The 26,216-nt window shown below is 64.3% G+C and overlaps 3 protein-coding genes across 8 annotated transcripts; 2 read left to right on the top strand and 1 right to left on the bottom strand.

Annotated features, from left to right (window-relative positions):
- The first annotated feature begins 1,435 nt into the window (after positions 1 to 1,435).
- CYBC1 (cytochrome b-245 chaperone 1) lies at positions 1,436 to 6,661 on the top strand. Of its 2 annotated transcripts, XM_081110454.1 has the most exons (7): positions 1,436 to 1,502; positions 2,147 to 2,269; positions 3,182 to 3,223; positions 3,735 to 3,808; positions 4,357 to 4,453; positions 4,999 to 5,143; positions 5,509 to 6,661. In XM_081110454.1, exons 2-7 carry the CDS (start codon positions 2,185 to 2,187, stop codon positions 5,627 to 5,629), a joined length of 564 nt encoding a protein of 187 aa, XP_080966580.1. In that variant the 5' UTR covers positions 1,436 to 1,502; positions 2,147 to 2,184; the 3' UTR covers positions 5,630 to 6,661. The 2 variants fall into 2 exon arrangements, with proteins under 2 accessions (XP_080966580.1, XP_080966581.1); XM_081110455.1 differs by lacking the exon at positions 1,436 to 1,502 and having other exon boundaries at positions 1,597 to 2,269.
- HEXD (hexosaminidase D) lies at positions 6,611 to 15,988 on the bottom strand. Of its 5 annotated transcripts, none has more exons than XM_081110404.1 (13): positions 15,693 to 15,988; positions 13,541 to 13,679; positions 12,638 to 12,747; positions 11,463 to 11,550; positions 11,047 to 11,211; positions 10,562 to 10,745; positions 9,762 to 9,833; positions 9,229 to 9,424; positions 8,466 to 8,548; positions 8,056 to 8,134; positions 7,876 to 7,977; positions 7,504 to 7,593; positions 6,611 to 7,015 (listed from the first exon to the last, which is right to left on the bottom strand). In XM_081110404.1, exons 2-13 carry the CDS (start codon positions 13,622 to 13,624, stop codon positions 6,811 to 6,813), a joined length of 1,458 nt encoding a protein of 485 aa, XP_080966530.1. In that variant the 5' UTR covers positions 13,625 to 13,679; positions 15,693 to 15,988; the 3' UTR covers positions 6,611 to 6,810. The 5 variants fall into 5 exon arrangements, with proteins under 5 accessions (XP_080966530.1, XP_080966532.1, XP_080966531.1 ...); XM_081110406.1 differs by having other exon boundaries at positions 11,463 to 11,657; positions 15,693 to 15,867; XM_081110405.1 differs by having other exon boundaries at positions 6,611 to 7,090; positions 15,693 to 15,842.
- On the top strand, positions 15,856 to 26,216 carry OGFOD3 (2-oxoglutarate and iron dependent oxygenase domain containing 3). Its single transcript, XM_081110447.1, has 9 exons — positions 15,856 to 16,252; positions 16,768 to 16,985; positions 18,345 to 18,420; positions 19,981 to 20,023; positions 20,848 to 20,912; positions 21,474 to 21,530; positions 22,526 to 22,679; positions 23,314 to 23,437; positions 25,122 to 26,216. Exons 1-9 carry the CDS (start codon positions 16,179 to 16,181, stop codon positions 25,256 to 25,258), a joined length of 948 nt encoding a protein of 315 aa, XP_080966573.1. The 5' UTR covers positions 15,856 to 16,178; the 3' UTR covers positions 25,259 to 26,216.

Below are 26,216 nucleotides of genomic sequence, written 5' to 3'. Positions count from 1 at the left end.
TGATGAATACTGGTAATAGCAAAAGACTGGACATAAATACAGTACCGGTAGGTAGGGGACTGAGTGAGCCCTGCATATCGTGCCTATTACCAATGCACTATATGTCAGCTCCCAGTGCAAACTCCAGTGCCTGCTCCGTGGGGAGGGAGCTGACGGTTACTTTTCTGGCCGGCAGGTGTGATGTTCCGCTTTGTCAGCGGTGGGTGCGGCGACGGGTGCCGGGAGACACTGCAGGGGGAAGACTTTTCCTGCTGGTTGCGCTGCGCGTGCTGGACTGCAGGCTCCTTCCGCTCTCGGCGCTCACACTGCGTGGTGGCCAGCAGCCCCCAGCGTCCACCAGCGTCCCCTGGCGACCCCTTAAGTCAGTGGTTCCCAACCTTCTGGCCCTTTAAATACAGCTCCTCATGTTGTGACCCAACCATAAAATTATTTTCGTTGCTACTTCATCACTGTCATGTTGCTACTGTGATGAATCGTCATGTAAATATCTGATATGCGGGATGGTCTTAGGCGACCCCTGTGAAAGGGTTGTTCACCGCCAAAGGGGTCGCGACCCACAGGTTGAGAACCGCTGCCTTAAGTACAAGGGGGATTCCCAGTGGTTCCTCCAGGGCAGCGCCAAGCGGCCCCTCTGCCACCCGGTGAGCCACAGCTAGTCCTCGCCAGCGAGGCCCAGATCGCGGCCCCGGGGTAGAGTGGGGTCCTCCCTGGGAGCCCCTTCATAGCCTGGGGCTTCTGCCTTGCTTCTTGCCATTCTCCTTCTTTTTAAAAAAAGCATGGTGAAGATGAGACTCTATTTTTTATTTCTTTTTAAATGTATTTTGTTGTTTTTTACAGAGAGGAAGGGAGAGGGATAGAGAGTTAGAAACATCGATCAGCCGCCTCCTGCACACCCCCCACTGGGGATATGCCTGCAACCCAGGTACATGCCCCTGACCGGAATCGAACCTGGGACCCTTCAGTCCACAGGCCTCGCTGTTTCCACTGAGCCACACCAGCTAGGCCGCTTCTTGCCATTCTCTATGGTCCAGTTTACTTCCCATCAGCCTCCTCGCTACAATCCCGTTAGTGAGTCATTATAGTAAACTCTGTTCAAAGTACCCTGCGGTTCTCCCTCCTGAACGGACGGACCCTGTAAACACATCCACCCGCACGCGTAGCGCTGCGCGTCTATGGAAGGAACGGGAGCACCTGTGCGGGGCGTGCGCTGCTCTGGGGGCCCCCGAGGGCCCGCACGGTGCCCGGGCGGTTGGGGCGGTCCCTCAGCCCCGCTCCCGGGGGTAAGTGCGGAAGTCGGCGCCGGCCGCGTTTCCTCCGCTCCGCGCGCCAGGGTCCGGCGGTCGGAGGACGCGCCACCGCTCGCGTCTGCCATCTGCACAGCGCCCACCTCCAGGCTCCCGAGGCCCCGCCCCGGAAGTCCGCCCCGCCCCGCCCCAGACCCGGAAGTGAGCGCCCGCCCCTCGGCCCAGGCTCCGTCCCGCGCCCGCCGGTCCGCGTTCTCGGTAGGCGCCCGGCGGGGGCCGCCGTCGGGGTGGCGCGGGGGGCAGGCGGCTCCGCCGTCGGGGGTGCGGGCGCGGGAGGCGACGCGGGGCTGCCGGGGCCCAGGCGGTGCCATCGCTGCGCGGGCAGGTCCCGGAGGGAGCGCGCGCTGCGGCCGCCGCTGTCCGGGTTTGGGTTGAGGTTGCAGGGACCCTCTGGGCGGCGCCCCAGAACCGGCCCCCGCGCCCGCGTCCTGCGGGCACCGGTCTGCCGGGTGCGCCTCCGCGCGTGCGGGTCAGCGGCTGGGGACGCACCGCGCAGCCGGTGCAGGGCAGACTCTGCCGAGATGAGACCTGCAGTTCCGGGTTTTGGCGGGACCGGCCCGGGGAAACGAGGGCGGTCCCCTGGGTTCTGGCGGGTCCCGGAGCCTGACGGCCCCTGGGGCTCAGGTGCCTGAGACGGGTTTGCAGGTGAGGTGGGCGGCGGAGGGCAGGGCCCGTGGACGGTGTGAGTCCGAGAGGGCGCGCAGCCCCAGCGCAGTCAGTGTCGCCGAGCAGAGCAGCGCCTCGCTCCCAGAGGCAGCGGCCCCGGGACCCGGTGATCGGGGGGCCAGCCGGAGGGCCTCGTCCGGCCGGTGGCCCCAGCTGTGCGTGTCCGCCCTCCCCAGCCGGCCTCCGCTGAGCGTGGCGTCCGCGCGGCCCCGGGATGTACATGCAGGTGGAGACGCTCTCCGGTTCCCGCCTCCATCTGAAGAGGGCGCCGGGCATCCGGTCCTGGTCCCTGCTGGTCGGTAAGGGTTCCGTATTTCCCCCCAAATGAGAAACGTCGCTTAGAAATCGGTGAGAGTGACGCCGGCGTTTTCCTTCCTTGTTTCACTGCCGACCCCCTCGCACAGCGCTGCCTGTCCCTTTGTGCTCCCGGGTGTGTCTCGTCTTGTTCACTTGACATCCTTCGGTGAACACTGCACGCTCTTCTGAGCGCCCTTGTTACCCCACACACACTTTAAAAAATGTTTTTGTTGGTTTTATAGAGAGAAGGGGGAGGGAGAGAGAGAAACATCCACCGGCTGCCTCCCGCATGCCCCCTGCTGGGGGTCGAGCCTGCAGCCTCAGGCATGTGCCCCTGCCCGGAACTGAACCTGTGACCTTCTGGTGCGCGGGGCAACCACTGAGCCACGTGGCCGGCCATGTTCCCCCTTTCGCTTGCCCTCGTACACCTGCTCGCGGGTGTCTGCTCTTCGCCGCAGGCCCACGTGACGCGTGACAGTGCGCCCTGTTTTCCCCCAAGTGGAGGCTGCCCTGGCCTCCATCCCCATCGCTGCCATCGGAGGGCCCACCGGCGGGCAGCTGCCCCGGGTGGCCTGTCTCCAGTCCTTTCCCATGACCTGCACGTGGCCGCCTCCGTTTCTCCTCAGCTGTTGTGTTGTGACACCTTACGTAGTCCTGTATGGACCTTATACCGTCGGGGTAACCCCCACGCTGGCTCCTCCGTCCGACTCCCAGCCAGCTCCGGGTCCTCACGGAGACGGATGTGGCACCTGCATGCTGTGAATGGCACGTGCCATGTTTGCGAAGGAACTCCCCGCTTCTGAGCCTGGTGGTCTCTCCCTGCGCCCCGCCCCGCAGCCATGGCTGGTCCTGGGGAGGGGGCGGGCCCTGGGCTGGCGGGGTCCCACAGCGAGGTCCCTGCTTTCTCTCTGCAGGAATCCTGTCCATCGGCCTGGCTGCTGCCTACTACAGTGCAGGTGAGAGGCAGCGTCTGCTCCCGCAACTTCCTGGCTCTTTGGAAAACAGAGAGAAGCAGGAAAGCCCATCATCGGTGACCCACCAAGGCCCAGCCTCGGGGAACGCCGCCCGCCCCTCTGCCTCCTAGGGGTCCACGGGCACAGCCGCACCGCTGTGTGCTGGTGGCTTCTCCCTCATGCCCGGCACTCCTCACTGTGTCCTGGGCATTTTCCTGGGTCAACAGATTCCCCGAGAGGGTACTCTCTTGTATCTGCTTAGGCTCTGTTGCGGGTTGAGCCATACTCTCAGGCCCGCTCCTCTCGCCTCCACAAGCCATGCTGTGATTGGCAGACACCCGGCTGCCTGCCCCGAGTAGACGCCAGAGTAGACGCCAGAGGGAGCGGGCAGAGCTGGGGCAGCGTGGCCCTGAGCGGCTGGGAGAGCGGCCGCCCTGCGGGGAGGGACCCCTGTGGGCCCGCAGCCTGCGCTCTCTGCTGCTGCTCTCACGGGCTGTGTCCTGTTTGTCCCCAGATAGTCTGGGCTGGAAGATCTTCTACGTCACCGGCTGCCTGTTCGTGGCCGTGCAGAACCTAGAGGACTGGGAGGTAAGGCTGCTGCAGCTCGGCTCCCTGCTGAGACCAGCGCAGGGCTCCTGGGAGCCTGGGCTCGGCCCTGGTGCCTGTCCGGCGTTGCTCCTGGGCCGAGGAATCCTCGGAAGCCTTTTTCTCCTAGAAGCTCTTCGTGGCTGTTTTTACCCAAATTCTTTCCCCCCGAGGTCGCTGCAGCGCAGAATGAAACGGGGCCAGTCCGCTTCCTCGGTGGACCCCCCTCTCCCTTGTCCCTCTTCATGACCCTTTGAGCTGCCTGGCCCTGTGCTGCTCTCTGAACCCGTTCCCTCGTTGGGTGACCTTGGCCACTGTCCTTGTCCTTGAACACCTGCCTCGAGGCCCCAGGCCCCTGCGTTCACTCCTCTCAGGGTCTCGGTCAGGCTGCAGGTGTTTGGCTTTGGCAGAGCAGCTTGGGCGCTGGCGTTGGGTTCTCACTGGGATGGGAAGGGCAAGGGTGGGACAGTCGGCGAGCCAGGCCCTCTGGGGTTCGTGTGGGCGGCTCCTGCCCAGCGGCCAGCAGCCGGTGACCTCGTGGCCATTTCCAGGAAGCCATTTTCGACAAGAGCACCGGCAAGGTCGTGCTGAAGACGTTCAGCTTGTACAAGAAGCTGCTGACCCTCCTCCGAGCAGGCCACGACCAGGGTGAGGCGTTGGGACTGAACGGGACACGGGCTACCCCGGGCTGGATGGGGCAGCCAGGGCTGAGTGATGGCTGGGACTGGGCCTGAGGACTGGGTCCAAGCTGGCTGCTCGGTAATCAGGGTTGTATCCCGCCTCGGGGGGGGATGTGGGGGCCCCTCGACACGGCCTGGCCCGAGGCTACCGCCAGGCAGCCCCAGCTTTTTGCCTGGCCACTCAGGACCAGGAAGGCACTCTCAGCCATTGGGGAGATGAAGCAGAAAGACGGGGGGACAGGCAGGCCTTTCGAGGCCACGATGGGCCAGATGTTCCTTCTCACCAGACTGGCCGTGACCCCGCAGCTGCAGGACCCTGCGCTGTGGCCACTGACCTGTGACACCAAAGGTCGGGGTCTGGCTGTCTCCGGGGGGTTCGGCCTCGGACACAGTGACCGACGCTTTCTGCTTCATGGCAAGCGTGGCATAGCCTCTGCAGAGTAGCCCGGAAGTGACGGCGCCCGCACCCAGGTGGGGGGACGCTGCCCCTGACCCGCCCGCCCTGCCCCCCAGTGGTGGTCCTGCTGAATGACATCCGGGACGTGAACGTGGAGGAGGAGAAGGTGCGCTACTTCGGGAAGGGCTACGTGGTGGTGCTGCGCTTCTCCACCGGCTTCTCACACCCCCTCACCCAGAGCGCCATCATGGGCCACCACAGGTGAGCGAGGACGGGGCTGGGACTGGCCAGGGCTGCTGCCTGGGCCCCTCGCCCATCACAACAGACGCCCAGCGTGGCGGGGCACAGGGGAAGAGGACCGTGGGGAGGCTGGGGCAGGCGTGCCACCACCGCTAGGCGATGTCGGGGTCCCCATGAGGACAGGCAGAGCATGGGGACCTCAAGGGGTTCCAGCAGGACAGGGCGGGGCAGGGGCCAGGTGAGGATGGGGACCAGGATGGAAGGTGCTGGGTCCTGGTGGGGAGCGCTCGGGTGTGGGAGGTGCATGGTTTGGGTGAGCGGCTGTGGTCTTTCTGGGTGCACCTCTCCCGTGGTAACCGCCCTCCCTCCGGTGCCACCCGGCCCAGCGATGTGGAAGCCATCGCCAGGCTCATCACCGGCTTCCTGGAGCTGCACCGCCCAGAGAGCCCCGAGGAGCCATCTCAGAGCAGCGACAGCGAGGCCGACAGCCCCGCCGAGCAGGGCTGACCGGGAGCCCGCGGCCGTGGATCTGACGGTGCCTCAGCAGGCCAGCCTTCCTCCTCGCCACCCAGCTGTGTCCCCGGCAGCCCCTGGGCGGGGCCCTGGGCCACTCCTGCTACTTGCTGCTGCCCTCTGCGTAGAGCCACGGCTGGGCTCCAAGGCGCCCGGGGAGGGTGTGGCCTCAGATCTGCCTCCGGGAGCCAGGCAGCCCCAGCGTGAGTGCGGTGGGTGGCGTGGCCTGGTCTGGGCTTATCCACCCCACAGCCAACCAGCCGGGTGTGCTCCAGCCTCTGAAAGGGGAGGGGGGGCAGGCTCCCCAGGGCACGGCCTGGGGCTGGGGTTCCTGCACCCGACTGAGGTTGGCCACACGGTCCCTGAGGCATTCAGCTCCAAGGTCACCGCCAGCCTTCAGCTTGTCTTAGACCAACCAGGATGGTGCTGGGCTGTCTTGGGACAGATCCCCTCCCATCCCGTCCCCTCAGCCCCGGCAAAGCCCCCCTTGGCGAGAAGAGGTTCTCCCAGCCTCGGGCACTGTTTCAAGCTGGGACCTTGCTCTGAGAAGCCAGATGCAGCTTCTCTAGAACCTGGGAAGACCTGTCGGCTGGGCCCCTTCGTGGGGCAGGAAGTGGGCTGCACCCACGGAACTGGGCACCGAGCACCTCCTGGCAGGTGCAGTGGGCAGAGCCTGGATCGCCCATGGGGCCGCGCTGCCGGGTGACATGGACCGCGGTCTCTGTGGGTCTCCCTTCTCAGCAGGGGCTGCGACCAGCCCTTGGCTTGAGCACATGTGGCTCGGACCTGCTCGAGTTGGGTTCCAAATGAACTGCTGTACCGAGCTGTGCACGTCTGCTCCCCTGGGGGCTGAGAGCCTGCTTGGCCCCCCACACACACCCCGGGTGGGATTATTGTGGACCCTCCAGGCCCTGTGAACACCTGAGTGCAGCCAGGCGGTAGCGAGGTCGGTCACATTCCTGCCAGCCTGACCTCTAGCTTCTACTCTTTTTATTTCACGAGAATTAAAGTTCTGCGTGCAGATCAGTGAACAGGCCCTACGGGCGTCTCCTCCCGTCTCAGCCCCTTCTCCCCATGACCACCTGCGCCGAGGGGCCTGCTGCCTGTGTCCTGGGCTCAGCAGGAGGCGAGTGTTGGGCAGACAGAGCTGGACGGGGTGTGGGAGGCCCATGTCCTCAGGGGCCCTGGCCTGCGTCGGGGCCGGGGCTGGCTGGTGGGGGTGGGGGGCTGGCGGCCTCGAGGTCCTGCAGCAGCGCCTGCAGCTGCCCCAAGCTGGGGTGCACGTTCTCCTGCAGCCACTCCTCCACGGTGTCCTCGGGGAAGACGCGGTGCAGGGCGGCCGCCAGCTCCTGCGCGAGGCCGCTCCACCTGCCCAGGAGACTGAGAGCCCGGCAGCCGTGAGGATCCCGCGCGTCGGAGCGGCCCGTGCCTCAGTTTACCCATCCGTGCAGCGCGCTGTCGCATTGTTGGGAATCAATGACTGAGGACACATTTTAACATCTGAACCTGGGATTTCCTTAAGACCTACACCCATCAAGGGTGCACAGCACTGACACTCAGCAGGGACAGTCTGCACAGAGCCCAGAGGCCTGGCTGGCAGGACCCTGTCTCCTTGGTGCCAGGGAGGACGCGGGCTCATGCCAGCTGGGGGGCCAGGATGGGCCCCGGTGGTCTGGCTCCACAGTGAGCCTGGACCCTGCCCGGTCATTCTGGTCACCCTCCCTCCTCAGGCTGGGAACACGCTGGCTTCACTAACTTTCAGGGGCACCTGGGAATCCAGGCTCGGGACAGCCGGTGGCCACAGAGCACAGCCACCGTGTGGCAGAGGACGCCACCTCTAGGGTGGGCACGGCGGGGGCAGGGGCTACCTGAGCGCCTGGGGCTGGATGTGCTGGATCATGACCGGGTGGATGAGCTTCCGCCTGCGGTGGTAGGGGCTGAACCAGCCTGTCACGTACCTGGGGGAAGCGCCACACAGGTGGGCCCCGAGGACGGGGGCCAGGAAGCCTCGGGGGTTTTCAGTGACACCTCTGAGGCCATTCCAGTCTCCCAGACATTTTAACAAGTTGTTTTCCCCCTAGAAAGTTTTGGTGCAGGATGGGCAGGCCCTTGCCCTGGGTCTGTGGGGGGGGGGGGGGGGCACTCCACTGTGCTCCCTCTCGCCTGTGCCCATACTCCCCTGTGCCCCCTCTCCTGTGCCCCCCCTCGCCCGTGCCCCCTCTCGCCCAGGCCCTGCTCACCTGTCCGTCTGCAGCATCTCGTCCACAGAGCTGCGCAGGTGCAGGCTGACTTGGACGACGAGGGCCAGGATGTCACTGCCAGGGAAGGAGCCGGTCCCCTCGCTGCACAGAGAACCCAGGCGCTGAGATGGGGCCGGGCGTGAGCGGGGGGGGGGGCAGTGCGGAGGCTGGGGGGGTCACCTCAGGACGCCGGCGATTTCCAGGCTCGAGATCCCAAGCAGGTGCTGCACGCGTGCCCTCACGTCCTCGGTGAAGCCTCCTGAAACCCAGCAGAGGTGGCAGGTCCGTCACCGCTCCGGGCACATCACGGCGCTCCCGTGGCGCCCACCTCCCCAGCCTACCAGCACCGGGCGCCGGGATGTCCCTGCAGCCGAGGCAGAAGCACTGTCCTACCCGAGGCGGCATGGGTTTCTTCTCGGGGTTCACTGTGTCCGGGGACACGTTCCCCTGACCTCCGAGCCTGTCTCGGGTTTAGGCTTGGGAACCTGGCTGCAGTGGCGGGTGGTGGCGAGTGGGGCAGGAGCCTCGTCCCGAACCGCTGAGGAAGGCGCAGCCTAGCCCCGGCCTCCAGGGAGAGCAGGGCACCTTACCGTGTAGGAGCGACTGCAGGCAAACGGCCAGCGACGGGATGCCCACGGGCAGCAGCTCACACAGCACCGAGAAGTGGTCGTACCTGACCCCACAGGAGAGGGCGCTCAGCTCCCGCTCCCAGCAGCAGACGCTGGCACCGGTCCCTGCACCAGGACGGCACCGAGAAGCGTCTGCAGAGCTGGCTGCTGCCTCGGGAAACACCCCTGGCTCCCGGGTGTGCAGGCCCACCCACCGCCCAGCCAGGCTCAATGTTCCGTGGTCGCCACCCTGAAATCCTCAGGGTTCGGCTTTGTGAGTGAGGGCGAGGGCATGGCTCCCCTCAAAGGCCCCGCCTCCAGCTGCCGCGGGCCCGCTCGCCCTGCCCTTGGTGCCAGGCCGCTCGCCCTGCCCCTGGCCCCAGTCCCAGGTGGGACTCGGCCCGGACCAGGGTCCTTTCATAGCTCAGATTTGCAACTGGTATGAAATCGTGAAGAGCCAGTTTCTGTCCTGGTCCCCACTGTGCTGAGCCGCTGCGTGTGGCCTCCCAGAGGCTGCAGACGGTGGACGGGCACGCGGGTCACAGGGCGGGGCCAGGAGGGCAGCATGCCCTGGGCAGAGTTTGGGGGCAGCTACAGGGTGTGAGGGACCCTGGCTGCTCCCCCGCCATCCACAGAGCATCTGCCCTTCCCTCCTGGTCAGAGCCCAGCCTGCATGGTGAGGAGGGCGGTGTGTCCTGGCCACGGGAGCTGCCTCGCCCTCCAGGACGGGCTCCGGGCGGCTCACCTCTGCCAGCCGGTCAGGATGATGCCCTGCAGGGTGTCCTTCCGCCCTTGGGCCGCCACCTGCAGCCACTGCAGGTTGTTCCGGAGGTGGTGCTCGACGGGGGGCAGGGCCTGGCTCGGCCCCGTGGCCCCCTTGAAGGCGCTGGCGGCCCACAGCCGGGGGAAGCCGCACTGCCGGTACTTCTCCATGAGGAGGGCTGATGAGACAGCAAGGTGTGCCTGGGCCAGGGCCGAGGAGGCTGCGGCCACCAAGCCCGGAACACGTGGCCCGACACCGCCGTGCGGAGGGAAACCACAGGAGCCCACGCCCGGCCTGGACGGCGCCCGCTCAGGGAACCCACCTCCCGCTCCCACAGGACAGGCCCTCCCGTGAGGACCGGCCACAGGACACGCAGGCCGCTCCCCGGGACCCGGCCCCCCAGGGAGAGTCTGCGGTGAAGCAGAGGCAGCTCAGGCTCTAATAAGCCAGGAAAGAGGCCCCGTGTCCCCCCGGGCATCAGGTGACAGGGCCTCCCCCAGCGACTCGGTACTGACCCTTGCCCTGCACGTCCAGGTCGGCCCCGTAGTCCCAGAGCACTGGCTCCACCAGCTGCGGCACCCCGGACGCTGCGGGCGAGAAGCTGTGAGTGCCGGCCGGCGGAACGCCCCGGCCCCCGCTGCTTGCATGAAAAGAGGACACACACCATCTTTTCTACACGCCCCACACTGCACTGCTCACGGTGGAAATGCCACGCCAGGAGCCAGCCAGCCCTGGGACGGCCCGGCCCCAGGAGCCCCGGCCCAGCCCCGCGGCCCAGCACGCCCCTGGGGGCACCAGGCCCAGGCGCAACAGGAACGTGGACTAATTGGACTTAATTGTAACAAACCCAAGTTCAAACCCAGGGGGCCACGTGTGGGTGCTGGCTGAGCCTTGCGGAAGGTGGGCCTCCACGTGGGCACCGGGGCACCGTCCCAGCTCGGGCCAGAGCTGTGAGTGACCACACCAACCTCCCGTCTCTGCCCAAAGCCTCAGGCCAGGACCTCACCAGCGTCCGTGCAGGGCAGGCCGAGCGGGCAGAGGGCCAGAGGGCGGGAAGCAGGGCTCCCTGTGGCCCAGCCGCCCACCCCCGATGGCCAGGGCCCCGGGCCTCATGGCCACCCCAGGTCGGACCCAGCGCTCCCATCCTCCTGCCAGGCTCTAAGGTGCCTTCCAGGGGCAGGGCGTTTCCGTGTGAGGACATTTAAACCGTGGCCGACGGGACTGTGGATGGCAAAGCTCCGCTGCATTTGAACTCAGTCCCCTGAGCAGATGGGGCTCAGCAGCCGGCGCCTCCTCCCGTGGACGCGCCGCTGACCTGACAGCTGGTCCTCGGGGATGTCCCGCAGCATGTCGTCCCACACCAGTGGCGTCGTGGCCGGGTGCCGGGCCCGCACGTGGCTGGCCACGGCCCTCATGTGGGACAGACACAGCGTGGCCGTGGTGTTCTGCTCCTGCTGCAGCCACTGCCTCGAGGCCTCGCCCTCCCCGAGGTAATAGACCTGGAGGAGGGAAGACAGGCCCGTTGGCCTCCAACCCGCCTGGGAGCACCCAGGGCCGGGGCACAGGCACGGGAGGCAGCGGCAGTGGAGGGCGACCTGCCTCTTCGCCAAGACCTGAACTCCCCCTCGAGGGTCCCTTCCACGGCAGCGCGAGGGGAAGAAGCAGATGTCCACCACGCCTGCCCTCTCTATCGTGGGCGTGTGGGCGCGGGGGCTGTTTTCCCCCGAGGTGGGGGGTGGCCTTGACGTGACGACACAGGAGCGTGTGGACCTGGGGGCAGAGACCTGACGCAGCACCCACCTCGTCGCAGCCGATGTGGAGCCACCGGGCTCCCGGGTGCAGCTCCAGCACCTGGTCGACCATGGCTCCCACCAGCGCCAGCGACTCCGCCTCGTGCGGGTTCAGGGTGTTGGGGAAAAGCGCCACTTCTCGGAGGTGGGCGAGAGCCTCATGCTTCAGCACAAACTGCAGGAGGGGACGTGAGGGGGGTGCTGGTCTCACGGGGAGAGAAGCTCACGCCTGGACCGGACAGGCCGCCTCTGGGTTCAAACTTCCGACAGCGGCTGGAGGTCCCTGCCCAGCAGGTCTGACCCTCAGCCGGGCACGCCTGTCCGCAGGGGCTTCTGAGAGCCCGTCCCTGCAGCGCCGGCTGCTTCCAGCCGATGCGCCCCGACCCCCACACCTGGGCGCAGGCGACGCCCGTCCGGCCCACTTACCTCCATGTGCCCGAACGTCTGCACCAAGGGGACCACCTCGAGCTCGTGCGCGGCGGCCAGATGCAGGACCTCCGTGACCTCACTGGGGCTGCGAGACAGGGCCCAGCTCCGCTCACACTCCCCAGGCCTCCTCGCCAGCGCCCGGGACTCTCCCGAGGAAACTACGCGGCCAACACCGGAAAGCTCCACAATATCCTGGGGTTTCAGAGACGCTCCTGCTCTAGGACTTGGGCCGTCACGGCCTCAAGTGACATTTGCTGTTTACCAGCTATTCTCACCCAGACCCCAGGACGCTGGAGTCCCCGTACCAGAAACCGCCACGCGAGGAGTCACGGCAGCGCAGTCAGCAGGCGGGCCGAGGGCAGATTCCCCGCGGGCGTTAGTGCGGCCGTGACCTAAAAATGGCTTCTACGTTATTAAACGGTTCAGAGAAATGTTTCCGGGTCCACTAATGGTTTTGTTGGGCCACAGCCACGCCCAGTCATTCACGTCACCTGTGGCTGGCCACGGCCCTCACATGGGACAGCTACTGTGGTAACAGACCAGCCGGGCACAGCCTGAAATGCTCCCTGTCTAGTCTTTTTTTAAAAAAATGTATTTCTTATTGATTTCAGAGAGAAAGGAGAGGGAGAGAGATAGGAACATCACTGATGAGAATCACTGACAGCCGGGCATGTGCCCTGACCGGGAATTGAACCGTGACCTCCTGGTTCACAGGCTGACGCTCAACCACTGAGCCGCGCCGGTCAGGCTGAGCTGTTTGTTACTGATTCACATGGACACCGTGATCTCGAAGCCAGCGGGGGGCACCCGGAGCACCATGTCCGATGTCATGAACTCTGAGCCTCTCCCCTTTAACCTCCACCTTCCCATGGGGACCCCCTGTGGCCTCGGGAGCGGCCTCCTCCCCCTGCCTGGTACCTGTCAGAGCTCCTCCCCGCCCTTCACACCTGCGGCACCAAGATCACACTCCGTGGGGATCACGGCTTCGCTTACTTTCTCTACTATTCTGTGAACTCGTTTTATGTCTATAGCTGAAGACGTGCATTTAAAACGACAGACGGGATTATCTCACTGTCGTGAAATTCTCGCCTGCCCTGCCCGCACCCCCAGGTTGCCGCCCCCACCCCTCCACCCCGTTTTCTCTGCAGGTGGCAACCCTCGCGGGCAGGTACCTGTACGCGTGCGGGGCCCTCAGCAGCCTCAGGGGACCCTCGTAGGGAAACGTGTCTTCGTACTCGATGAGGAGGCCGTTGGCGCCCAGGGCACGGAACAGCGGGAAGATCTGGGGAGAGGGGCGTGAGCAAGTGACACGGGTAGCACGCGGCGTCTCTCGCTCTGCACACGGGTCTCTGTCGGACTCCTCTCCTCCCTGGAAACTGTCACCTGGAACGTGCGCTGTGTCATGTCAGTCAAACTCTAACGCAGTGACATGTTCAAGGGACACTGGGCGAGGGGACCACTCGCTCTGCAGCAGCTGCCCCGAACAGCAGCTCATGGCGGGTAAGCTGGGGGGAGGCCGGGCCAGCAGGGCAGGCGGCCACAGTCAGAGAGCAGCTCACAGGAGACGGGGGGCCGGCAGGGCTGGGGTGGGTGGTGTGTGGCTGGAAGGAACCTTAGAGGAAGTGGGGCCCGGCCGGCGTGGCTCAGTGGTTGAGAACCACTGCCCTAGAGCCTGAGGCGTTCTGAGACAGGCTGCAGGGAAGGAGGGCGTCAGCTGGGAGGAGAAATCAGCCGTAATGCTCATAAAACCGTAATCGGTAATTAACTGTAAATTACAAAACCACCGACACCCTCACCTCCTGTCGACAATGTCTGCAAAGACCCTATTTTCAAACCAGGTCCGGGTCACAGGTGCGAGGGGCCAGGGATTGAACGTATCGTTTTGGGGGACACATTCAGCCCACGGTGAAGAGGTTGGGGGGTCTCTTCATCCTGTTTTTCCTTTGACTCTCCTGGCTGCTCTGTGGCCCAGCCAGACCCCGCGGCTGAGCTCTGAGCACACATTTCTACAGGACACTGCCCGCACCTTTAGAGACCAACCCAGGGGCTCCCCTCGAGGTAAAGGGGGCTCCCACCTCCGAGAGGTACGAGACCTTCGGCGGGGCTCCTTTAAGGTCCAGGTGCACAAACCGCATCTTGAACGGCGAGGAGCCCGACATCTCGCCGTTTGGGGGGAAGTCACACGACAAAGACCTCTTGTCCGGGCCCTTCTTCCTGGTAGAGAAAGTCGGAGTTAGGAGCGAGCCCCCTGCTTCCTGTCCAGCTCAGCTATTAGCGAGGAGGAAACTCACTCCCCCAAACCGGCTCCCACATCAAGGCGTGTGTCTCAGTGTGATCACGGCTCCCACATCAAGGCGTGTGTCTCAGTGTGATCACGGCTCCCACATCAAGGCGTGTGTCTCAGTGTGAACACGGCTCACACATCAAGGCGTGTGTCTCAGTGTGATCACGGCTCCCACATCAAGGCGTGTGTCTCAGTGTGATCACGGCTCCCACATCAAGGCGTGTGTCTCAGTGTGATCACGGCTCCCACATCAAGGCGTGTGTCTCAGTGTGATCCGCCCCTGAAGTGGACCAGCACTGGTCCCCTCATCAGAGGCTCTGGTCTGGTAACACGCGTGCCTGCAGGGATCCTCCCGTCTTAAAGGCCCTTCCTCCGCGAAAACAGGCAGGTGTCTCCAAACACCATGTCAGGCCCCACAATACGTCTTAGTAGAAAGTTTAATCCTCAATTTTACTTTTCTTTGGATAACATCACGAATATTTACGTTTCTAGAGCTGACGTCAGCCGCTTGCATGCAGAAGCTGCAAACATTTCCTCTAGGTCAGAGAAAACTGCCCAGGATTTAAAACAGGCCATGGATTGGCATGTTGAATAACTACATCGTTCACCTGAAACTCATATAAAACTGCATGTCGACTATACCTGAATTTTTTTAAGGGCAAAAGTTTTAATTGTTTGGAAAATGGATGAGACACACATGTCTCAGGGCTGGCTGGTTTATGCTGATGTGAAGGGAGAGTTTGGATGACAATGAAGCAGCTGGAAATAGTGAAATTTTTTTTTCTACTATAAGAGCACAGAGGATTCATGGGAAAAGAAACCCTTGCTATATTGGTCACAGATACAGTTCAGTAACTCCAACTACGCCTCCGCACAGGCTCATAAACCTGGCCTTGAGGAGTCTGTAGTGCAGAGGGGAGACAAAATAGATGCATCCAGAAACCAATCCACTTGATGTCTTTTAAAAAGGAATTACAGCCCTAGCCGTTTGCTCAGAGGTTAGTGTCTCGGTTTGATTCCAGATAAGGGCACGCATCTTGGTTGCAGGCTCGACCCCTGGCCCTGGTCAGGCGCCTGCAGGAAGCAACTAATTGATGTGTCTCTCACATCGATGTTTCCCTGTGTCTCTCCCCCTCCTTCCACTCTCTCTAAAAATCAATGGGAAAATATCCTCAGGAGAGGATTAACAACAACAACAAAGAAATTATATTCAAGACAATCTCAGTGACGACATTCTTAAGGCAACTGCCCAGCCAAGGGGGTAGATGAAATGTATGAAAAAACATTCTGAAAAACGGCAATGCTTTTTAAAGCTGAATTGTTTTAAAATCTTACAAACCAAACCGACTTTTCAACGAATAGATGTAAAAGAGGCACTTCGAGCTGAGAAATCTGCATTGGTCATGTGTGCGTCTCCTATTCAGACAGAAATCCTGTCACTCTTGTAACAATGGGGTAAAAAGAGCGGCGACTGTTGCACGTGAGGATTATTTTTTTATTATTGATTTTTAGAGAGGAAGGGCGAGGGAGGGAAACGTTAATGCTCTCCCTACCGGCTGCCTCCTGCACGCCCCCCACTGGGCACTGGGCCCCTGGCCGGGAATCAACCTGAAACCTTCCGGCCGGCTTTCAGCTAAAATGCAAAGGAACAGAAGCGAGAAGCCAGCTCCAGCTCGTGAGCGCGAATTCCTTTGCTTCCCTCCTGCGAGAAGCTACAGAAATGAGATCATTTCAGGGACTTGGGCCGCTGTCCCTGTTCGTTTCCGCAGTTCTGTGGCTGGTTCCGCGGCTCCCAGGTCGGGGCCCACGGCCCGGAGTGGCCTTCGATGGCACCCCCGTCCCCAGTGCCAGGACTGCGGGGCAGAACTCTTCAGTCCGACAGGCCCTGGACGGTTTCCTTCCTACCCCCCCCGCCCCCCCATCCCCATCAGTAAGTGACTCACCTTCCTCAGACTCACTTCTCATGAATGAGCCCCATGGCTAACTCGGCTTATCCAGAATCCTAGGTGCCTCGACAGGGCTGGTTCCGACTCACTCCCGACCCAGAGGGCCTGCGGGTCCCCTGCTGAGCACCATGCGCCGGCGCTCGGGGTGGCAGACCCCACCCAGAGGGCGCGCGCGCTGGAGGAGGGCGCGGACCCCGGGGAGGAGGCGCCGGGAGGGGGAGGCGCGCGGCACCCAGAGGCTCGGAGCTCCGCGGGTTCCAGGCGGGCGGGGCGGGGTGCCTGCCGGGTGCGCGCCCGGGTCCGCTGGCAGCGCTCGGCTGGCGATTGCTCGGGTCTGGCCGCCAGCCCCGGAGTGGACGGCCGAGCGTGTCGCCCCGCGTCCCCGGCCGCGCCTGCCTCGCGCTCCCTCTCGCGCCGCTCGTCCCGGCTCCGGCGGCTCCGGCGGCTCCCGCGTTCGGCCCGGCTCCGTGGCGGGCTGGCCCGATGGCGCCTCAGCGGAGGGGCGCGCCCAAGGCGCCCGAAGGCAGCGGGACGGCCGAACGCAGGCGCCCGAGCAGGTACTGGCAGCCCGGAGGGAGGACGAGAGCTGGGCGGCAGCAGGCCGGGCCGTGGGCGTGGCCGGAGGGGGCTGCCCGGTGGGCGTGGTCTGTCTGGAGGTGGGCGGGGGCTTCTGAGGGAGGCGGGGCTTCCCTGGGAGTGTCGTCCAGAAGTGGGCGTGGTCTGTCAGGGCGGGGCGGGGCTGTCGTGTGGGTGGGTGGGGCCAGCAGAATCCCGCCCCCACCGGCACCCTCAGTCAGCCCGGGGATCACGGAGTGGAAGGAGGGCTCCCCGCCCGAAACCTTTACTGACCCCCAACCCCGTGTGTGGCGATGGCTCCACGCCGGACTCCCCACATTCCCACCGCACTCCACCCCCTGGCAGGTCCTCTGTTGACTGACAGTAGCTCTGACCGCGGTTAGTGTAGGGTCAGGTCAGGGCTGCGAGCCGCGGTGGACGTGCCTCTGGTCGCCATGGTCTGCCTTCCCGCCCACGCCGGTGCCGGTGGGGGCCACGGTGTGCCTTCTGTCCTCAGCATGAAGAGTGCCCGGGCGCCGCGGGAGGTGCGGAGGAAGTGGCTGAGAGCCGCCGTCCTGGGGGCTGCTGCCGCGCTCGCCGCGCTCCTGCTCTGGGGCAGCCCGGGGGGCGATGACGGCGTCACCGAGGTCCTGGCTCGCCGCGGTGAGGTCCTGCCCGGCAGGTTCATTGAGGTGCCCTGCTCCGAGGATTATAACAGTCACCGGCGATTTGAAGGTAGGTGGCGCCCGGGGGACCCAGGAAGGGGCGGCGCGTTAGCAGGAAATGCGGTGTGTTTAACATGCGTATCTTTTGCTACAGGGCGACGGCGGGGATCAGGTGGAAAGGGTGGGGGTGGCAGGTGACCTTTGCCCCTCCCCGGGTTTGTTACCCACCCCTGGGCTGGGGAGTGCCGGTGTTTCAGGCCCTGCGCAGGGCAGGCCCGTTGGTCACCTTGGAGGACCTGGGAGGCCGGGGCCCGGGCTTCGCGGAGGCCCCGCACTGTGGCTGCTGCCCGATGGAGGAGGCTTGCCTGGAGGGTGCACAGGATTGGAGCGAGAGGGCTGCGGACGTGGAAACCAGCAGAGGCATTGGCTGCAGAAACGTGCAATCGGGAACGTGTCAGAGGCCCTGCTCTCACCTGGGCGCCTGTCCCATCCTGGGGCCCTCGGCTCTGAGAGGCAGGAGGAGGGCGAGGTCAGGGTCCGGTTAAGGGCCGCGGGTTGTGTCCGCAGGTGCCCCGAGGCCGAGAGCCGGCGGGTTCAGCACCTGGAGAGAGCGCCGACCTCGGCGAGCGGGGCCTAGGCCGTGAGACCCGCGCCCTCGGGCCTCCGGCAGCTGCACATTCCGGCTCGGTCTCCTGCTCCGTGGATGCTTCTCCGTTTGAAGAGCCGCAGCCTGCGCGGCCGGGTTTTACAGGCAGAATTCAGTTTCTCTCTGAGTCAGAGCAAGGCTTGGAACTTGAACCCAGGCGTTGCCAGGTCCTTCCACCAGGGGGCGCTGTTGGGCTGCACATAAGGGGGTGTAACGGGACGGAATGCAATGCTGGGGGGCGGGGGGCGGGGTACTCGTGCCGCTGAGCGCGGGGAAGGCGCGGGCCCTGTGGGTGGCGCTTCTTAGGTGGCCTTTCCCTCTGCGGCCCAGGGTTCAGGAGACCTTTTCCGGTGGGTGGAGCTGAAGAGAAGTTTGCTTCCCACCCATTTAATATTTAATCAACATTACACACCGTTGGAATGTGGGGGGGAATCCGTGTTTAATGGGGAGGGGTATCAGGTTTGGGAGGATGACCAAGCTCTGGGGCTGGGTGGGGTGATGGCACACCATGCGAGCGCGCTTTATGCCATTGAACTACCTGCGTAAAAACGGCTAAAGCAGCAGGTTTTGTGACGTGTATTTTACCACAATAAAAAAAACAGCGGGCGTGTATTTTACAGCCTCTGGGCAGCCCTTTGCCAGCCCTCTCCTCTCATAGGGGAGAGAAGCAGGAGGGACTCCTCACGCTGGGGGCCGCATCCCACAAAACCCCATTGTCCCCAGGAGGGCCTCCCACAGGCTTTGTTATTGGCCGACCTCTCACCCCGGCTCCTCTCTCTCCAGGCTGCTCCCCTACCAAGTGTGGCCGCGGCATCACCGACGCCGTCATCACCAGGGACGAGGCCCTGCGGATCCGCAGGTAGGACGGACAGCCGGAACCACCCTCGAGCTTCTGTCCCGAGCCAGCAGGAATCCGGGGCTGGGGGCGCCGAGCAGGAAGGGAGCTGAGAATTCCTACTAACAGGATGACTTAGAGAATTCATTTACAATTTCCTGTGTGCTCCCAAGACAAGGGTAGGCGTGTCTGGTTTCCAGGAAAGGCTGCTGCCCGCTGTGAAACGGGTTCCTCCCCCGGAGCGGTTCTGACCCGGAAAGCGGTTCTGACCCGTTCGGGTGGTCGGGTCGGGGTGCTGCCTGCGTAGAGGCTGGGTGTTCGCCCACAGCAGGGGGTCACTCCGTACTGGCTCCATGTCCTCCAGAACTGGGTGGGGATGAGCCCTTCGGCCGCTAGCAGGAAGTCTTACTCAGAAGCAGGTGGGTTTTTCCTGGTTGAAATTTTGTTTTTTAAATATATATTTTATTGATTTTTTACAGAGAGGAAGGGAGAGGGATAGAGTCAGAAACATCGATGAGAGAGAAACATCGATCAGCTGCCTCCTGCACACCCCCTACTGGGGATGTGCCCACAACCCAGGTACATGCCCCCGACTGGAATCGAACCCAGGACCCTCCAGTCCGCAGGCCGACGCTCTATCCACTGAGCCAAACCGGTCAGGGCCTGGTTGAAATTTTAAAAACAGGCCGAAACCGGTTTGGCTCAGTGGATAGAGCGTCGGCCTGCGGACTGGGGGGTCCCAGGTTCGATTCCGGTCAAGGGCATGTACCTGGGTTGCGGGCACGTCCCCAGTGGGAGATGTGCGGGAGGCAGCTGATTGATGTTTCTCTCTCTTTGATGTTTCTGGCTCTCTATCTCTCTCCCTTCCTCTCTGTAAAAAACTCAATAAAATATATATTAAAAAAAAAAATTAATTAAAAAAAAAATAAAAAAAAAATAAAAACAGGATTTTCACGCTTAGACTTTCCGATGCGCTGTTCAGACCCAGAATGTCTTTGGAAGCGAGCGGTGGGTGGGGCGGAGGCTCGCCCTTGGGCTGCGGTCAACATTGTTGGCGTCCGCAAGCCGCAAGCCGGACGCCGAGCGAGTCCCGATGGGAGGTGCTCCCGTCCCGTTCCAGGCGACGCTGTGGGCTCTTTGGCGAGGGCACTGGCTGAGGGTTGACCTTCCAGACAGCTTGCTGGGCGCTGCAAGCACCTGCTCAAGGCGCTGGAGGCTCTTGCCTCCTCGTGGTCAGTGGTCCTGTCAGGTCAGCAGGGCCACCACGCGGCCTCGACTCCCTGACCTGGGGGTCCCAGAGGCTGCCCCCCAACCTGTGGAGACAGGACAGGGACCCCCTGGGGGCAGTGCAGGCACTCAGCACGGCAGACGGCCGTGGAGCCCACTTGTTCCCGAGCCGTGTTCTGTGTTGTTAACAGATGATAAAACATCGCCATTCACCCACTCAGCTTTGGAAGTTGAGCCGTGGTCTCACCATGTGCTTACAGCCTGTTTGTATTGCATTGATCGGGGGGGTGGCACTTGCCTAGCCATATCGTAGGTGAGGTGACTAACAAGTTTGACCTAAAATGATCTCTCCCGCAGCATAGCGGAGAAGGGGCTGTCCCTGGGAGGATCCGACGGAGGGGTGAGTTGTATGCGAGTCCTGCTTCCGTTTTCTCTTGGCTCCTTTGTTTAATAAATGTCTTTATTTATGTCAGAGAGAGGTTGGGAGAGGGAGAGAGAGACAGAAACATCGATGAGAGAGAAACATTGCTTGGCTGCCTCCTGCACCCCCCTACGGGGATCGAGCCCACAGTCCAGGCATGTGTCCTGACCGGGAATCGGACGGGACCTCCTAGTGCATGGGACGTTAGTTTGAAATCTTGTTTCCTTGCGATCTCATTCGTTTGAGTGCTCGTTGGCTTGAGATCTCGTTGGCTTGAGTTCTCATGTGGCTTCCTGAACATGGGTCCTCTGGGTGCGTGGAGCGCGGGAAGATTCCTTCTGCGTGGTTTGCTGACCCTGAGTTCTGGCACCACCTGCACCTGACCCAGTCTCGGTGTAGAAACTCCTCGCCGACTCACCCACAGACTTTGCTAGAATGCCTGTGATCACCTGCCTGACCTTTTTTGAATATATATTTAAAGAAGAACGATTTTAAATATAATAATGTTACATACAATAAACATTAATATTTCAAGTAAAATGATTTTAAATATAATAATACTAGAGGCCCAGTGCATGGATTCGTGCACTGGTGGAGTCCCTTGGCCTGGCCTGCGCCCTCTCGCAATCCGGGACCCCGCAGGGGATGTCGGACTGCCGGTTTTGGCCTGATCCCCACAGGCCAGCCCAAGGGACCCCACCGGTGCACAAATCCATGCACCAGGCCTCTCCTATGCATATAAGATCTTTGGTTAATCTCCTCCCGCCCTCCCCCCTCACGCTCTGCTCTACTGTCTCTTGCAGGCGTCCATCTTGGACTTGCACTCGGGCGCCCTGTCTGTGGGGAAGCACTTTGTGAACCTGTACAGGTGAGAGTCCGTGGGGCGGCAGCCCCCTCAGTGCGACCTGAACTTGGGGTCTGAGCACTCCTTGGCAGGGACACCGGCGAGGCTGGCATCGGCGGCTCTGAGTCCTGGGTAAACCGTGACATTTGCCGCAGGAACGCGGGCCGGCAAGGACCGGAAGGCGTGGCCCTTCTCAGAGGCAGCTTCCTTGTTCTTCAAGCTTCAGGGGCCGTCTAGCATCGGGGCTTCTCGGGGAGCTGGGACCTGCTCAGGGCTCAGGCCCGGGGCCGCGGGCGAGCGGGAGAGGTGAGGCCGGCCGGCTCCCCGTGAGCCGCGTGAGCCTCCGTGGGGTCTGAGGGATTCTGACGGCTCTCGGGGCCAGGAGAAGCCCAGACACCTGCAGCCCCGTGACCAGCACCCTCCGTGGGCTCGGCCCCCTGGCCCCCTTCCTGCCCTTTATCCTCAGGTGTCGCTGTACAAACAGATCCGACCTGCAGGCCCGGCAGCTCTCAGGGGCCCGTGGGCCGCCTGGGGAAAGACGGAATCTCACGGTGTGGCACGCGGTAACACTCCTTACTCCCTCAGGTACTTCGGGGATAAAGTGGAGAACATCTTCTCAGAGGAGGACTTCCAGGTGTACCGGTGAGGAGGGCCAGGGCCGCGTGGCTGCGAGGGGGGGCGGAGCCAGGCAGGGCCGCCTGCTGCCCAGCATCCCAGCCCTCGAGCTGAGCCAGCTGGCGTGTCGGTGAGCACGTGGCACAGGGCAGCACGCCTCTGTGGGTCCTGCTAGACGGTCTCGACCACCAATGACCCGTCAGGGCCCCGGCCAGGAAGCAGCGGCCAGTGCGAGGCGGGTCACAGAGCCAGGCAGGCCCACAGCCTCGTCACGGCCCCACGAGCAGCTCCCTGGTCCTGCAAGAGCTGGAGACGGAACGTCGATGTCCGAGTGAGACATCGATCGGCTGCCTCCTGCACACCCACACGGGACCGAGCCCGTGACCTGGGCATGTGCCCTGAGCGGGGATCGAACCGAGACCTCCTGGTTCCTGGGCCGACGCTCACCCACTGAGCCGCGCCACCAGGCGAGATCGGTGTTCCTGCTGAGGCGTCTGTGCGCAGTCAGGGCCCTTGCCGGGCGGGAGTGTCCTTAGCTGGGGGCCGGCCCGTGGTGTGGAAAGGTCGGGATGATGGACACTGTCGTGCTCAAGCCGTCCCACTCGGGATGTCATTTTAGGACCTGGCACAGGGTTGCAGGTGTGCGGCCTGGAGCCCAGCCCCCTGGACATGCCAGGGAGGTGCCTGTGTCCCCGTAGGCCAGCCCCTGGCCATGCACAGCTCACCCTCAGTCCAGGCCTCCACGCTGCCCGGGAACCTGTGGGCGTGGGACGGGCGCTCACCTCCTGCGCTGCCCGTCTGTCCCGTGGCACTGCCCAGCCGGCTGGTGCCGTGTCACTCCTCCAAGGGGCTGGTCCTCAGGGTCCGGGTCTCGCACACGATGCGCTGTGACACGGGTGCGGGGCGCTGTGTGCATGTCCATCTTCCGCCTTCCTCCAGTCCAGCCCCGGGTGGGCACGGCGGGACCGTGGGGAATCCTCCCCTCCGAGGCCACCGGCCCCGCTGACCATGTCCTCCCGCAGGGACGTGCGGCAGAAGGTCCAGCTCGCCATCGCCCAGGCCTTCGGCATCGGCGCGTCCTCGCTGTACCTGACGAAGCCCACCTTCTTCTCCCGCATCAACAGCTCGGAGGCCCGCACGGCCCATGACGAGTACTGGCACGCGCACGTGGACAAGGTGGGCCTCCGGCGGCTGGCGGGGGCACGCACCAGGCGCTTGTCCACGGCCACCCCCGCTCGGCTCTGCCCAGCCGTCCAAGCGTGTTCTCTATGGGATGCATGTTACCTTCTTGTTGTTTTTATGTGTGTGTATTTTTTTATATTTTTTTTATTGATGTCAGAGAGGAAGGGAGAGGGAGAGAGAGAAACGTCCATGATGAGAGAATCACGGATCGGCTGCCTCCTGCACGCCCCACCCTGGGGATGGAGCCCGCAACCCGGGCATGTGCCCTGACTGGGGATCAAACCGTCACCTCCTGGCTCATAGATGGATGCTCAACCACTGAGCCACACTGGCCGGGCGACCCTGGTTTTTAAAAAGCTTTGCTCCTCCCCCGAGAAAGCGCAGGAGCTCTTGTCGTCGCCGCCCTCGCCCTGCGCGTCGACGCGTTGGCCGTGGGTCCCGCACCTGCTACTCCTGGGGACACAGGCCAGGCTGTGACCGTGCGGGATCCCAGGGTGGGCCAGACGTGGGTGCAAGGAAAGCGCCCCTGAGGCGAGGCGGCGGGAGAGCCTGGTGCCTGACGCCCTTGCGGGAAGACCAGGTGCCGGCTCAGCTCAGCGGTGCCCCTCGCCCTCACCCTCGCCCGCAGGTGACCTATGGCTCCTTCGACTACACCTCGCTGCTGTACCTCTCCGACTACCTGGACGACTTCGGCGGGGGCCGGTTCGTGTTCATGGAGGAGGGGGCCAACAAGACGGTGGAGCCCAGAGCAGGTGGGACGTGCAGGCGGCCCTGGGTGGGGGGTTTTCTGGGGCGGGCGCCGTGTTTATGGAGCGCCTGCTGTGTGCCCAGCTTTGCCTGGATCTGTGTCCGCTGGGCTGAGACCCCCGGGGGACCCATCTGTCAGAGGGTGAGGCAGCGTGTCCTCAGGCTCTGCTGTCCCGGCCGAGTGGCTCCCACGACTGCCCGGCCCCCCTGCACCCTGCCCTGTGCTCCACCCCGACCCTCCCCAGCGGGACCCAGCAGCTAACAACGTCAGGGAGACTCAGCTCAGGGCCCTGCTGCCCCCACAGTGGGACACGGCGCTGCCACCGGCCGTGCATTAAGCACACGGCTCATCCCCTCCCTCTGGGACCTGTCGGGAAGGAAAGCCAGGCCCTGGGGGGGAGCGTGCGGTGCCCCCTGGGGCTCCCGGAGGGCGTTTTAAGCCCAATAAATGCTTGAGTAGAACTTCTGTATCGTGAGGCCCCACTGTAAGCCACAGTGTTATCACAGACCCCCCAGCGTGGCCCTAGGGCGCACACACACCCGCCACATCTCCTGGTGCCTGGACAACGGGCCAGGGGTGCCCTCGCCCTGCCCCGAGGGCCCGCCCACCACTCCCCCAGATGCTGCGGGTTCCCTCCCTCTCGCCCTGCTCCCACGTGGGCTGTCCCGTGGGCAGGCAGTCCAGGAGCAGGCAGTCCCGGGGGCAGGCAGTCCGGGGGCAGGCAGTCTTGTGGGCAGGCAGTCCCGGGGCAGGCAGTCCGGGGGCAGGCAGTCCCGGGGCAGGCAGTCCGGGGGCAGGCAGTCCCGGGGCAGGCAGTCCGGGGGCAGGCAGTCCCGGGGCAGGCAGTCCGGGGGCAGGCAGTCCGGGGGCAGGCAGTCCCGGGGCAGGCAGTCCGGGGGCAGGCAGTCCGGGGGCAGGCAGTCCCGGGGGCAGGCAGTCCGGGGGCAGGCAGTCTTGTGGGCAGGCAGTCCGGGGGCAGGCAGTCCCGGGGCAGGCAGTCCGGGGGCAGGCAGTCCGGGGGCAGGCAGTCCCGGGGGCAGGCAGTCCGGGGGCAGGCAGTCTTGTGGGCAGGCAGTCCCGGGGCAGGCAGTCCGGGGGCAGGCAGTCCCGGGGCAGGCAGTCCGGGGGCAGGCAGTCCCGGGGCAGGCAGTCCGGGGGCAGGCAGTCCCGGGGCAGGCAGTCCGGGGGCAGGCAGTCCGGGGGCAGGCAGTCCCGGGGCAGGCAGTCCCGGGGGCAGGCAGTCCGGGGGCAGGCAGTCCCGGGGCAGGCAGTCCCGGGGGCAGGCAGTCTTGTGGGCAGGCAGTCCGGGGGCAGGCAGTCCCGGGGGCAGGCAGTCCGTGGACAGTCCCAGGGGCAGGCAGTCCGTGGACAGTCCCAGGGGCAGGCAGTCCGTGGACAGTCCCGGGGCAGGCAGTCCGTGTACAGTCCCAGGGGCAGGCAGTCCGTGGACAGTCCCGGGGGCAGGCAGTCCGTGGACAGTCCCGGGGGCAGGCAGTCCGGGGGCAGGCAGTCCGTGGACAGTCCCGGGGGCAGGCAGTCCCGGGGGCAGACAGTCCGTGGACAGTCCCGGGGGCAGGCAGTCCCGGTTGCTGTGGGCCTCCCCCCGCCGCCTGGTCGTGGTGCCGGTTCGGTCGGATGCAGGTTGCAGGGGCCACGCGTGGCCGGGGTCACATGTCTCTCCTCCCCAGGCCGCGTGTCCTTCTTCACCTCGGGGTCCGAGAACCTGCACCGCGTGGAGAGGGTGCACTGGGGCACCCGCTACGCCGTCACCATCGCCTTCACCTGCAACCCCGACCACAGCATCGCTGACCCGGCCTTCACGTAGCGCCGGCCCCACGGCGCCCTTGGCCGAGCCCCTCCCCTCGTCCCTCCCGCGGAACAGGTGCCTTACAATCAGCTGCGTGTGACTGGCTAACGTCTCGGTTGTTTCACCGGCGAGCAGGGAGCCAGCCTTCTCCCCGCCCTGTGTCTGCTCTGGGTGCTGGGGGCACGGCCCCTCCCTCAGGACGACTCCCTGTGCCCAGGTCGGAGTCCCATCGCCTGGGACGATGCCCTGTGGGGCCACAGCTCCCTCGGGAAGGTCCCAGTGAGCAGGGCCTGGAGCCCAGGACCTGAGACACCAGCCGGGGCGTCCCGTGAGGACCCCCTCCCAGAGCCCAGCCCCATGGCCCCGGGCAGCAGGCTCTCCCGGAACCAAATGCACAGCCCGGGACAGCGGTGACACAGCTGCAGCAGAAAGAGCAGCTGGAGGCCGAGCTGGGAAACTGACCCTCAGCCCCCAGGCCCTGGGGCAGGTGCAGGGCACAGGTCACCTCTCTGGTCCACCCCAGCTCCGGGCTTCCAGACCAACCTGGAGCTTCTCACCTTGATCTTGAGTTTCCAGAACAGAAGGTGTAGGGCCCACGGCCAGCCCCGAGCCCTGGTGTGGCCCCCATTTCCCACCGGAAGGGGCCCTGCACAGCCGGGTGGGCTCCGGGACTGGGGCTTCCTCCCCAGAAAAAGGTGGGCCCCCTGTTCGCACCTGCTGCCCCCCCCGGGTCCCCACCGCACACAGCAGAGACCTGCCCTTACCTGGGGGGCTGCGGGGGGCTGTCAGGACTTGTGGGGTGAGGACACGGCCGTGAGATGAGGATGGAGTGTTGGGAGGCCCAGGGCAGAAACCGAGGTGCCCGCCCCCCTCGGGCCCAGGCCTGGTCCTGGCGGCCTGGGGAGCCACTGGCACGGGGCACCCCCGGCGCCTCCATGTTCCTCCGTGTTTCATGCTGACATAGTTTTGGGGCGAG

The sequence above is a fragment of the Myotis nattereri genome (genome assembly GCF_964212035.1).
Source record: "Myotis nattereri genome assembly, chromosome: 16".
Taxonomy (NCBI): Eukaryota; Metazoa; Chordata; class Mammalia; order Chiroptera; family Vespertilionidae; genus Myotis; species Myotis nattereri.
This window is presented reverse-complemented; position numbering and strand designations above follow the sequence as displayed.

What these genes read in the sequence shown, in the direction of transcription:
- OGFOD3 (XM_081110447.1), top strand. Translation starts at nt 16,179, where the DNA reads ATGGCGCCTCAGCGGAGGGGCGCGCCCAAGGCGCCCGAAGGCAGCGGG. An exon ending in TGGGAGGATCCGACGGAGGG is followed by an intron (nt 20,024 to 20,847) that starts GTGAGTTGTATG and finishes TGTCTCTTGCAG; the next exon opens with GCGTCCATCTTGGACTTGCA. An exon ending in GAGGACTTCCAGGTGTACCG is followed by an intron (nt 21,531 to 22,525) that starts GTGAGGAGGGCC and finishes GTCCTCCCGCAG; the next exon opens with GGACGTGCGGCAGAAGGTCC.
- CYBC1 (XM_081110454.1), top strand. Translation starts at nt 2,185, where the DNA reads ATGTACATGCAGGTGGAGACGCTCTCCGGTTCCCGCCTCCATCTGAAG. An exon ending in TGCTGCCTACTACAGTGCAG is followed by an intron (nt 3,224 to 3,734) that starts GTGAGAGGCAGC and finishes GTTTGTCCCCAG; the next exon opens with ATAGTCTGGGCTGGAAGATC. An exon ending in AGAACCTAGAGGACTGGGAG is followed by an intron (nt 3,809 to 4,356) that starts GTAAGGCTGCTG and finishes GGCCATTTCCAG; the next exon opens with GAAGCCATTTTCGACAAGAG.
- HEXD (XM_081110403.1), bottom strand. Translation starts at nt 15,727, where the DNA reads ATGGGGCTCATTCATGAGAA. An exon ending in ATGGGGCTCATTCATGAGAA is followed by an intron (nt 13,680 to 15,707) that starts GTGAGTCTGAGG and finishes TTTCTCTACCAG; the next exon opens with GAAGAAGGGCCCGGACAAGA. An exon ending in AGACGTTCGGGCACATGGAG is followed by an intron (nt 11,212 to 11,462) that starts GTAAGTGGGCCG and finishes CCCCTCCTGCAG; the next exon opens with TTTGTGCTGAAGCATGAGGC.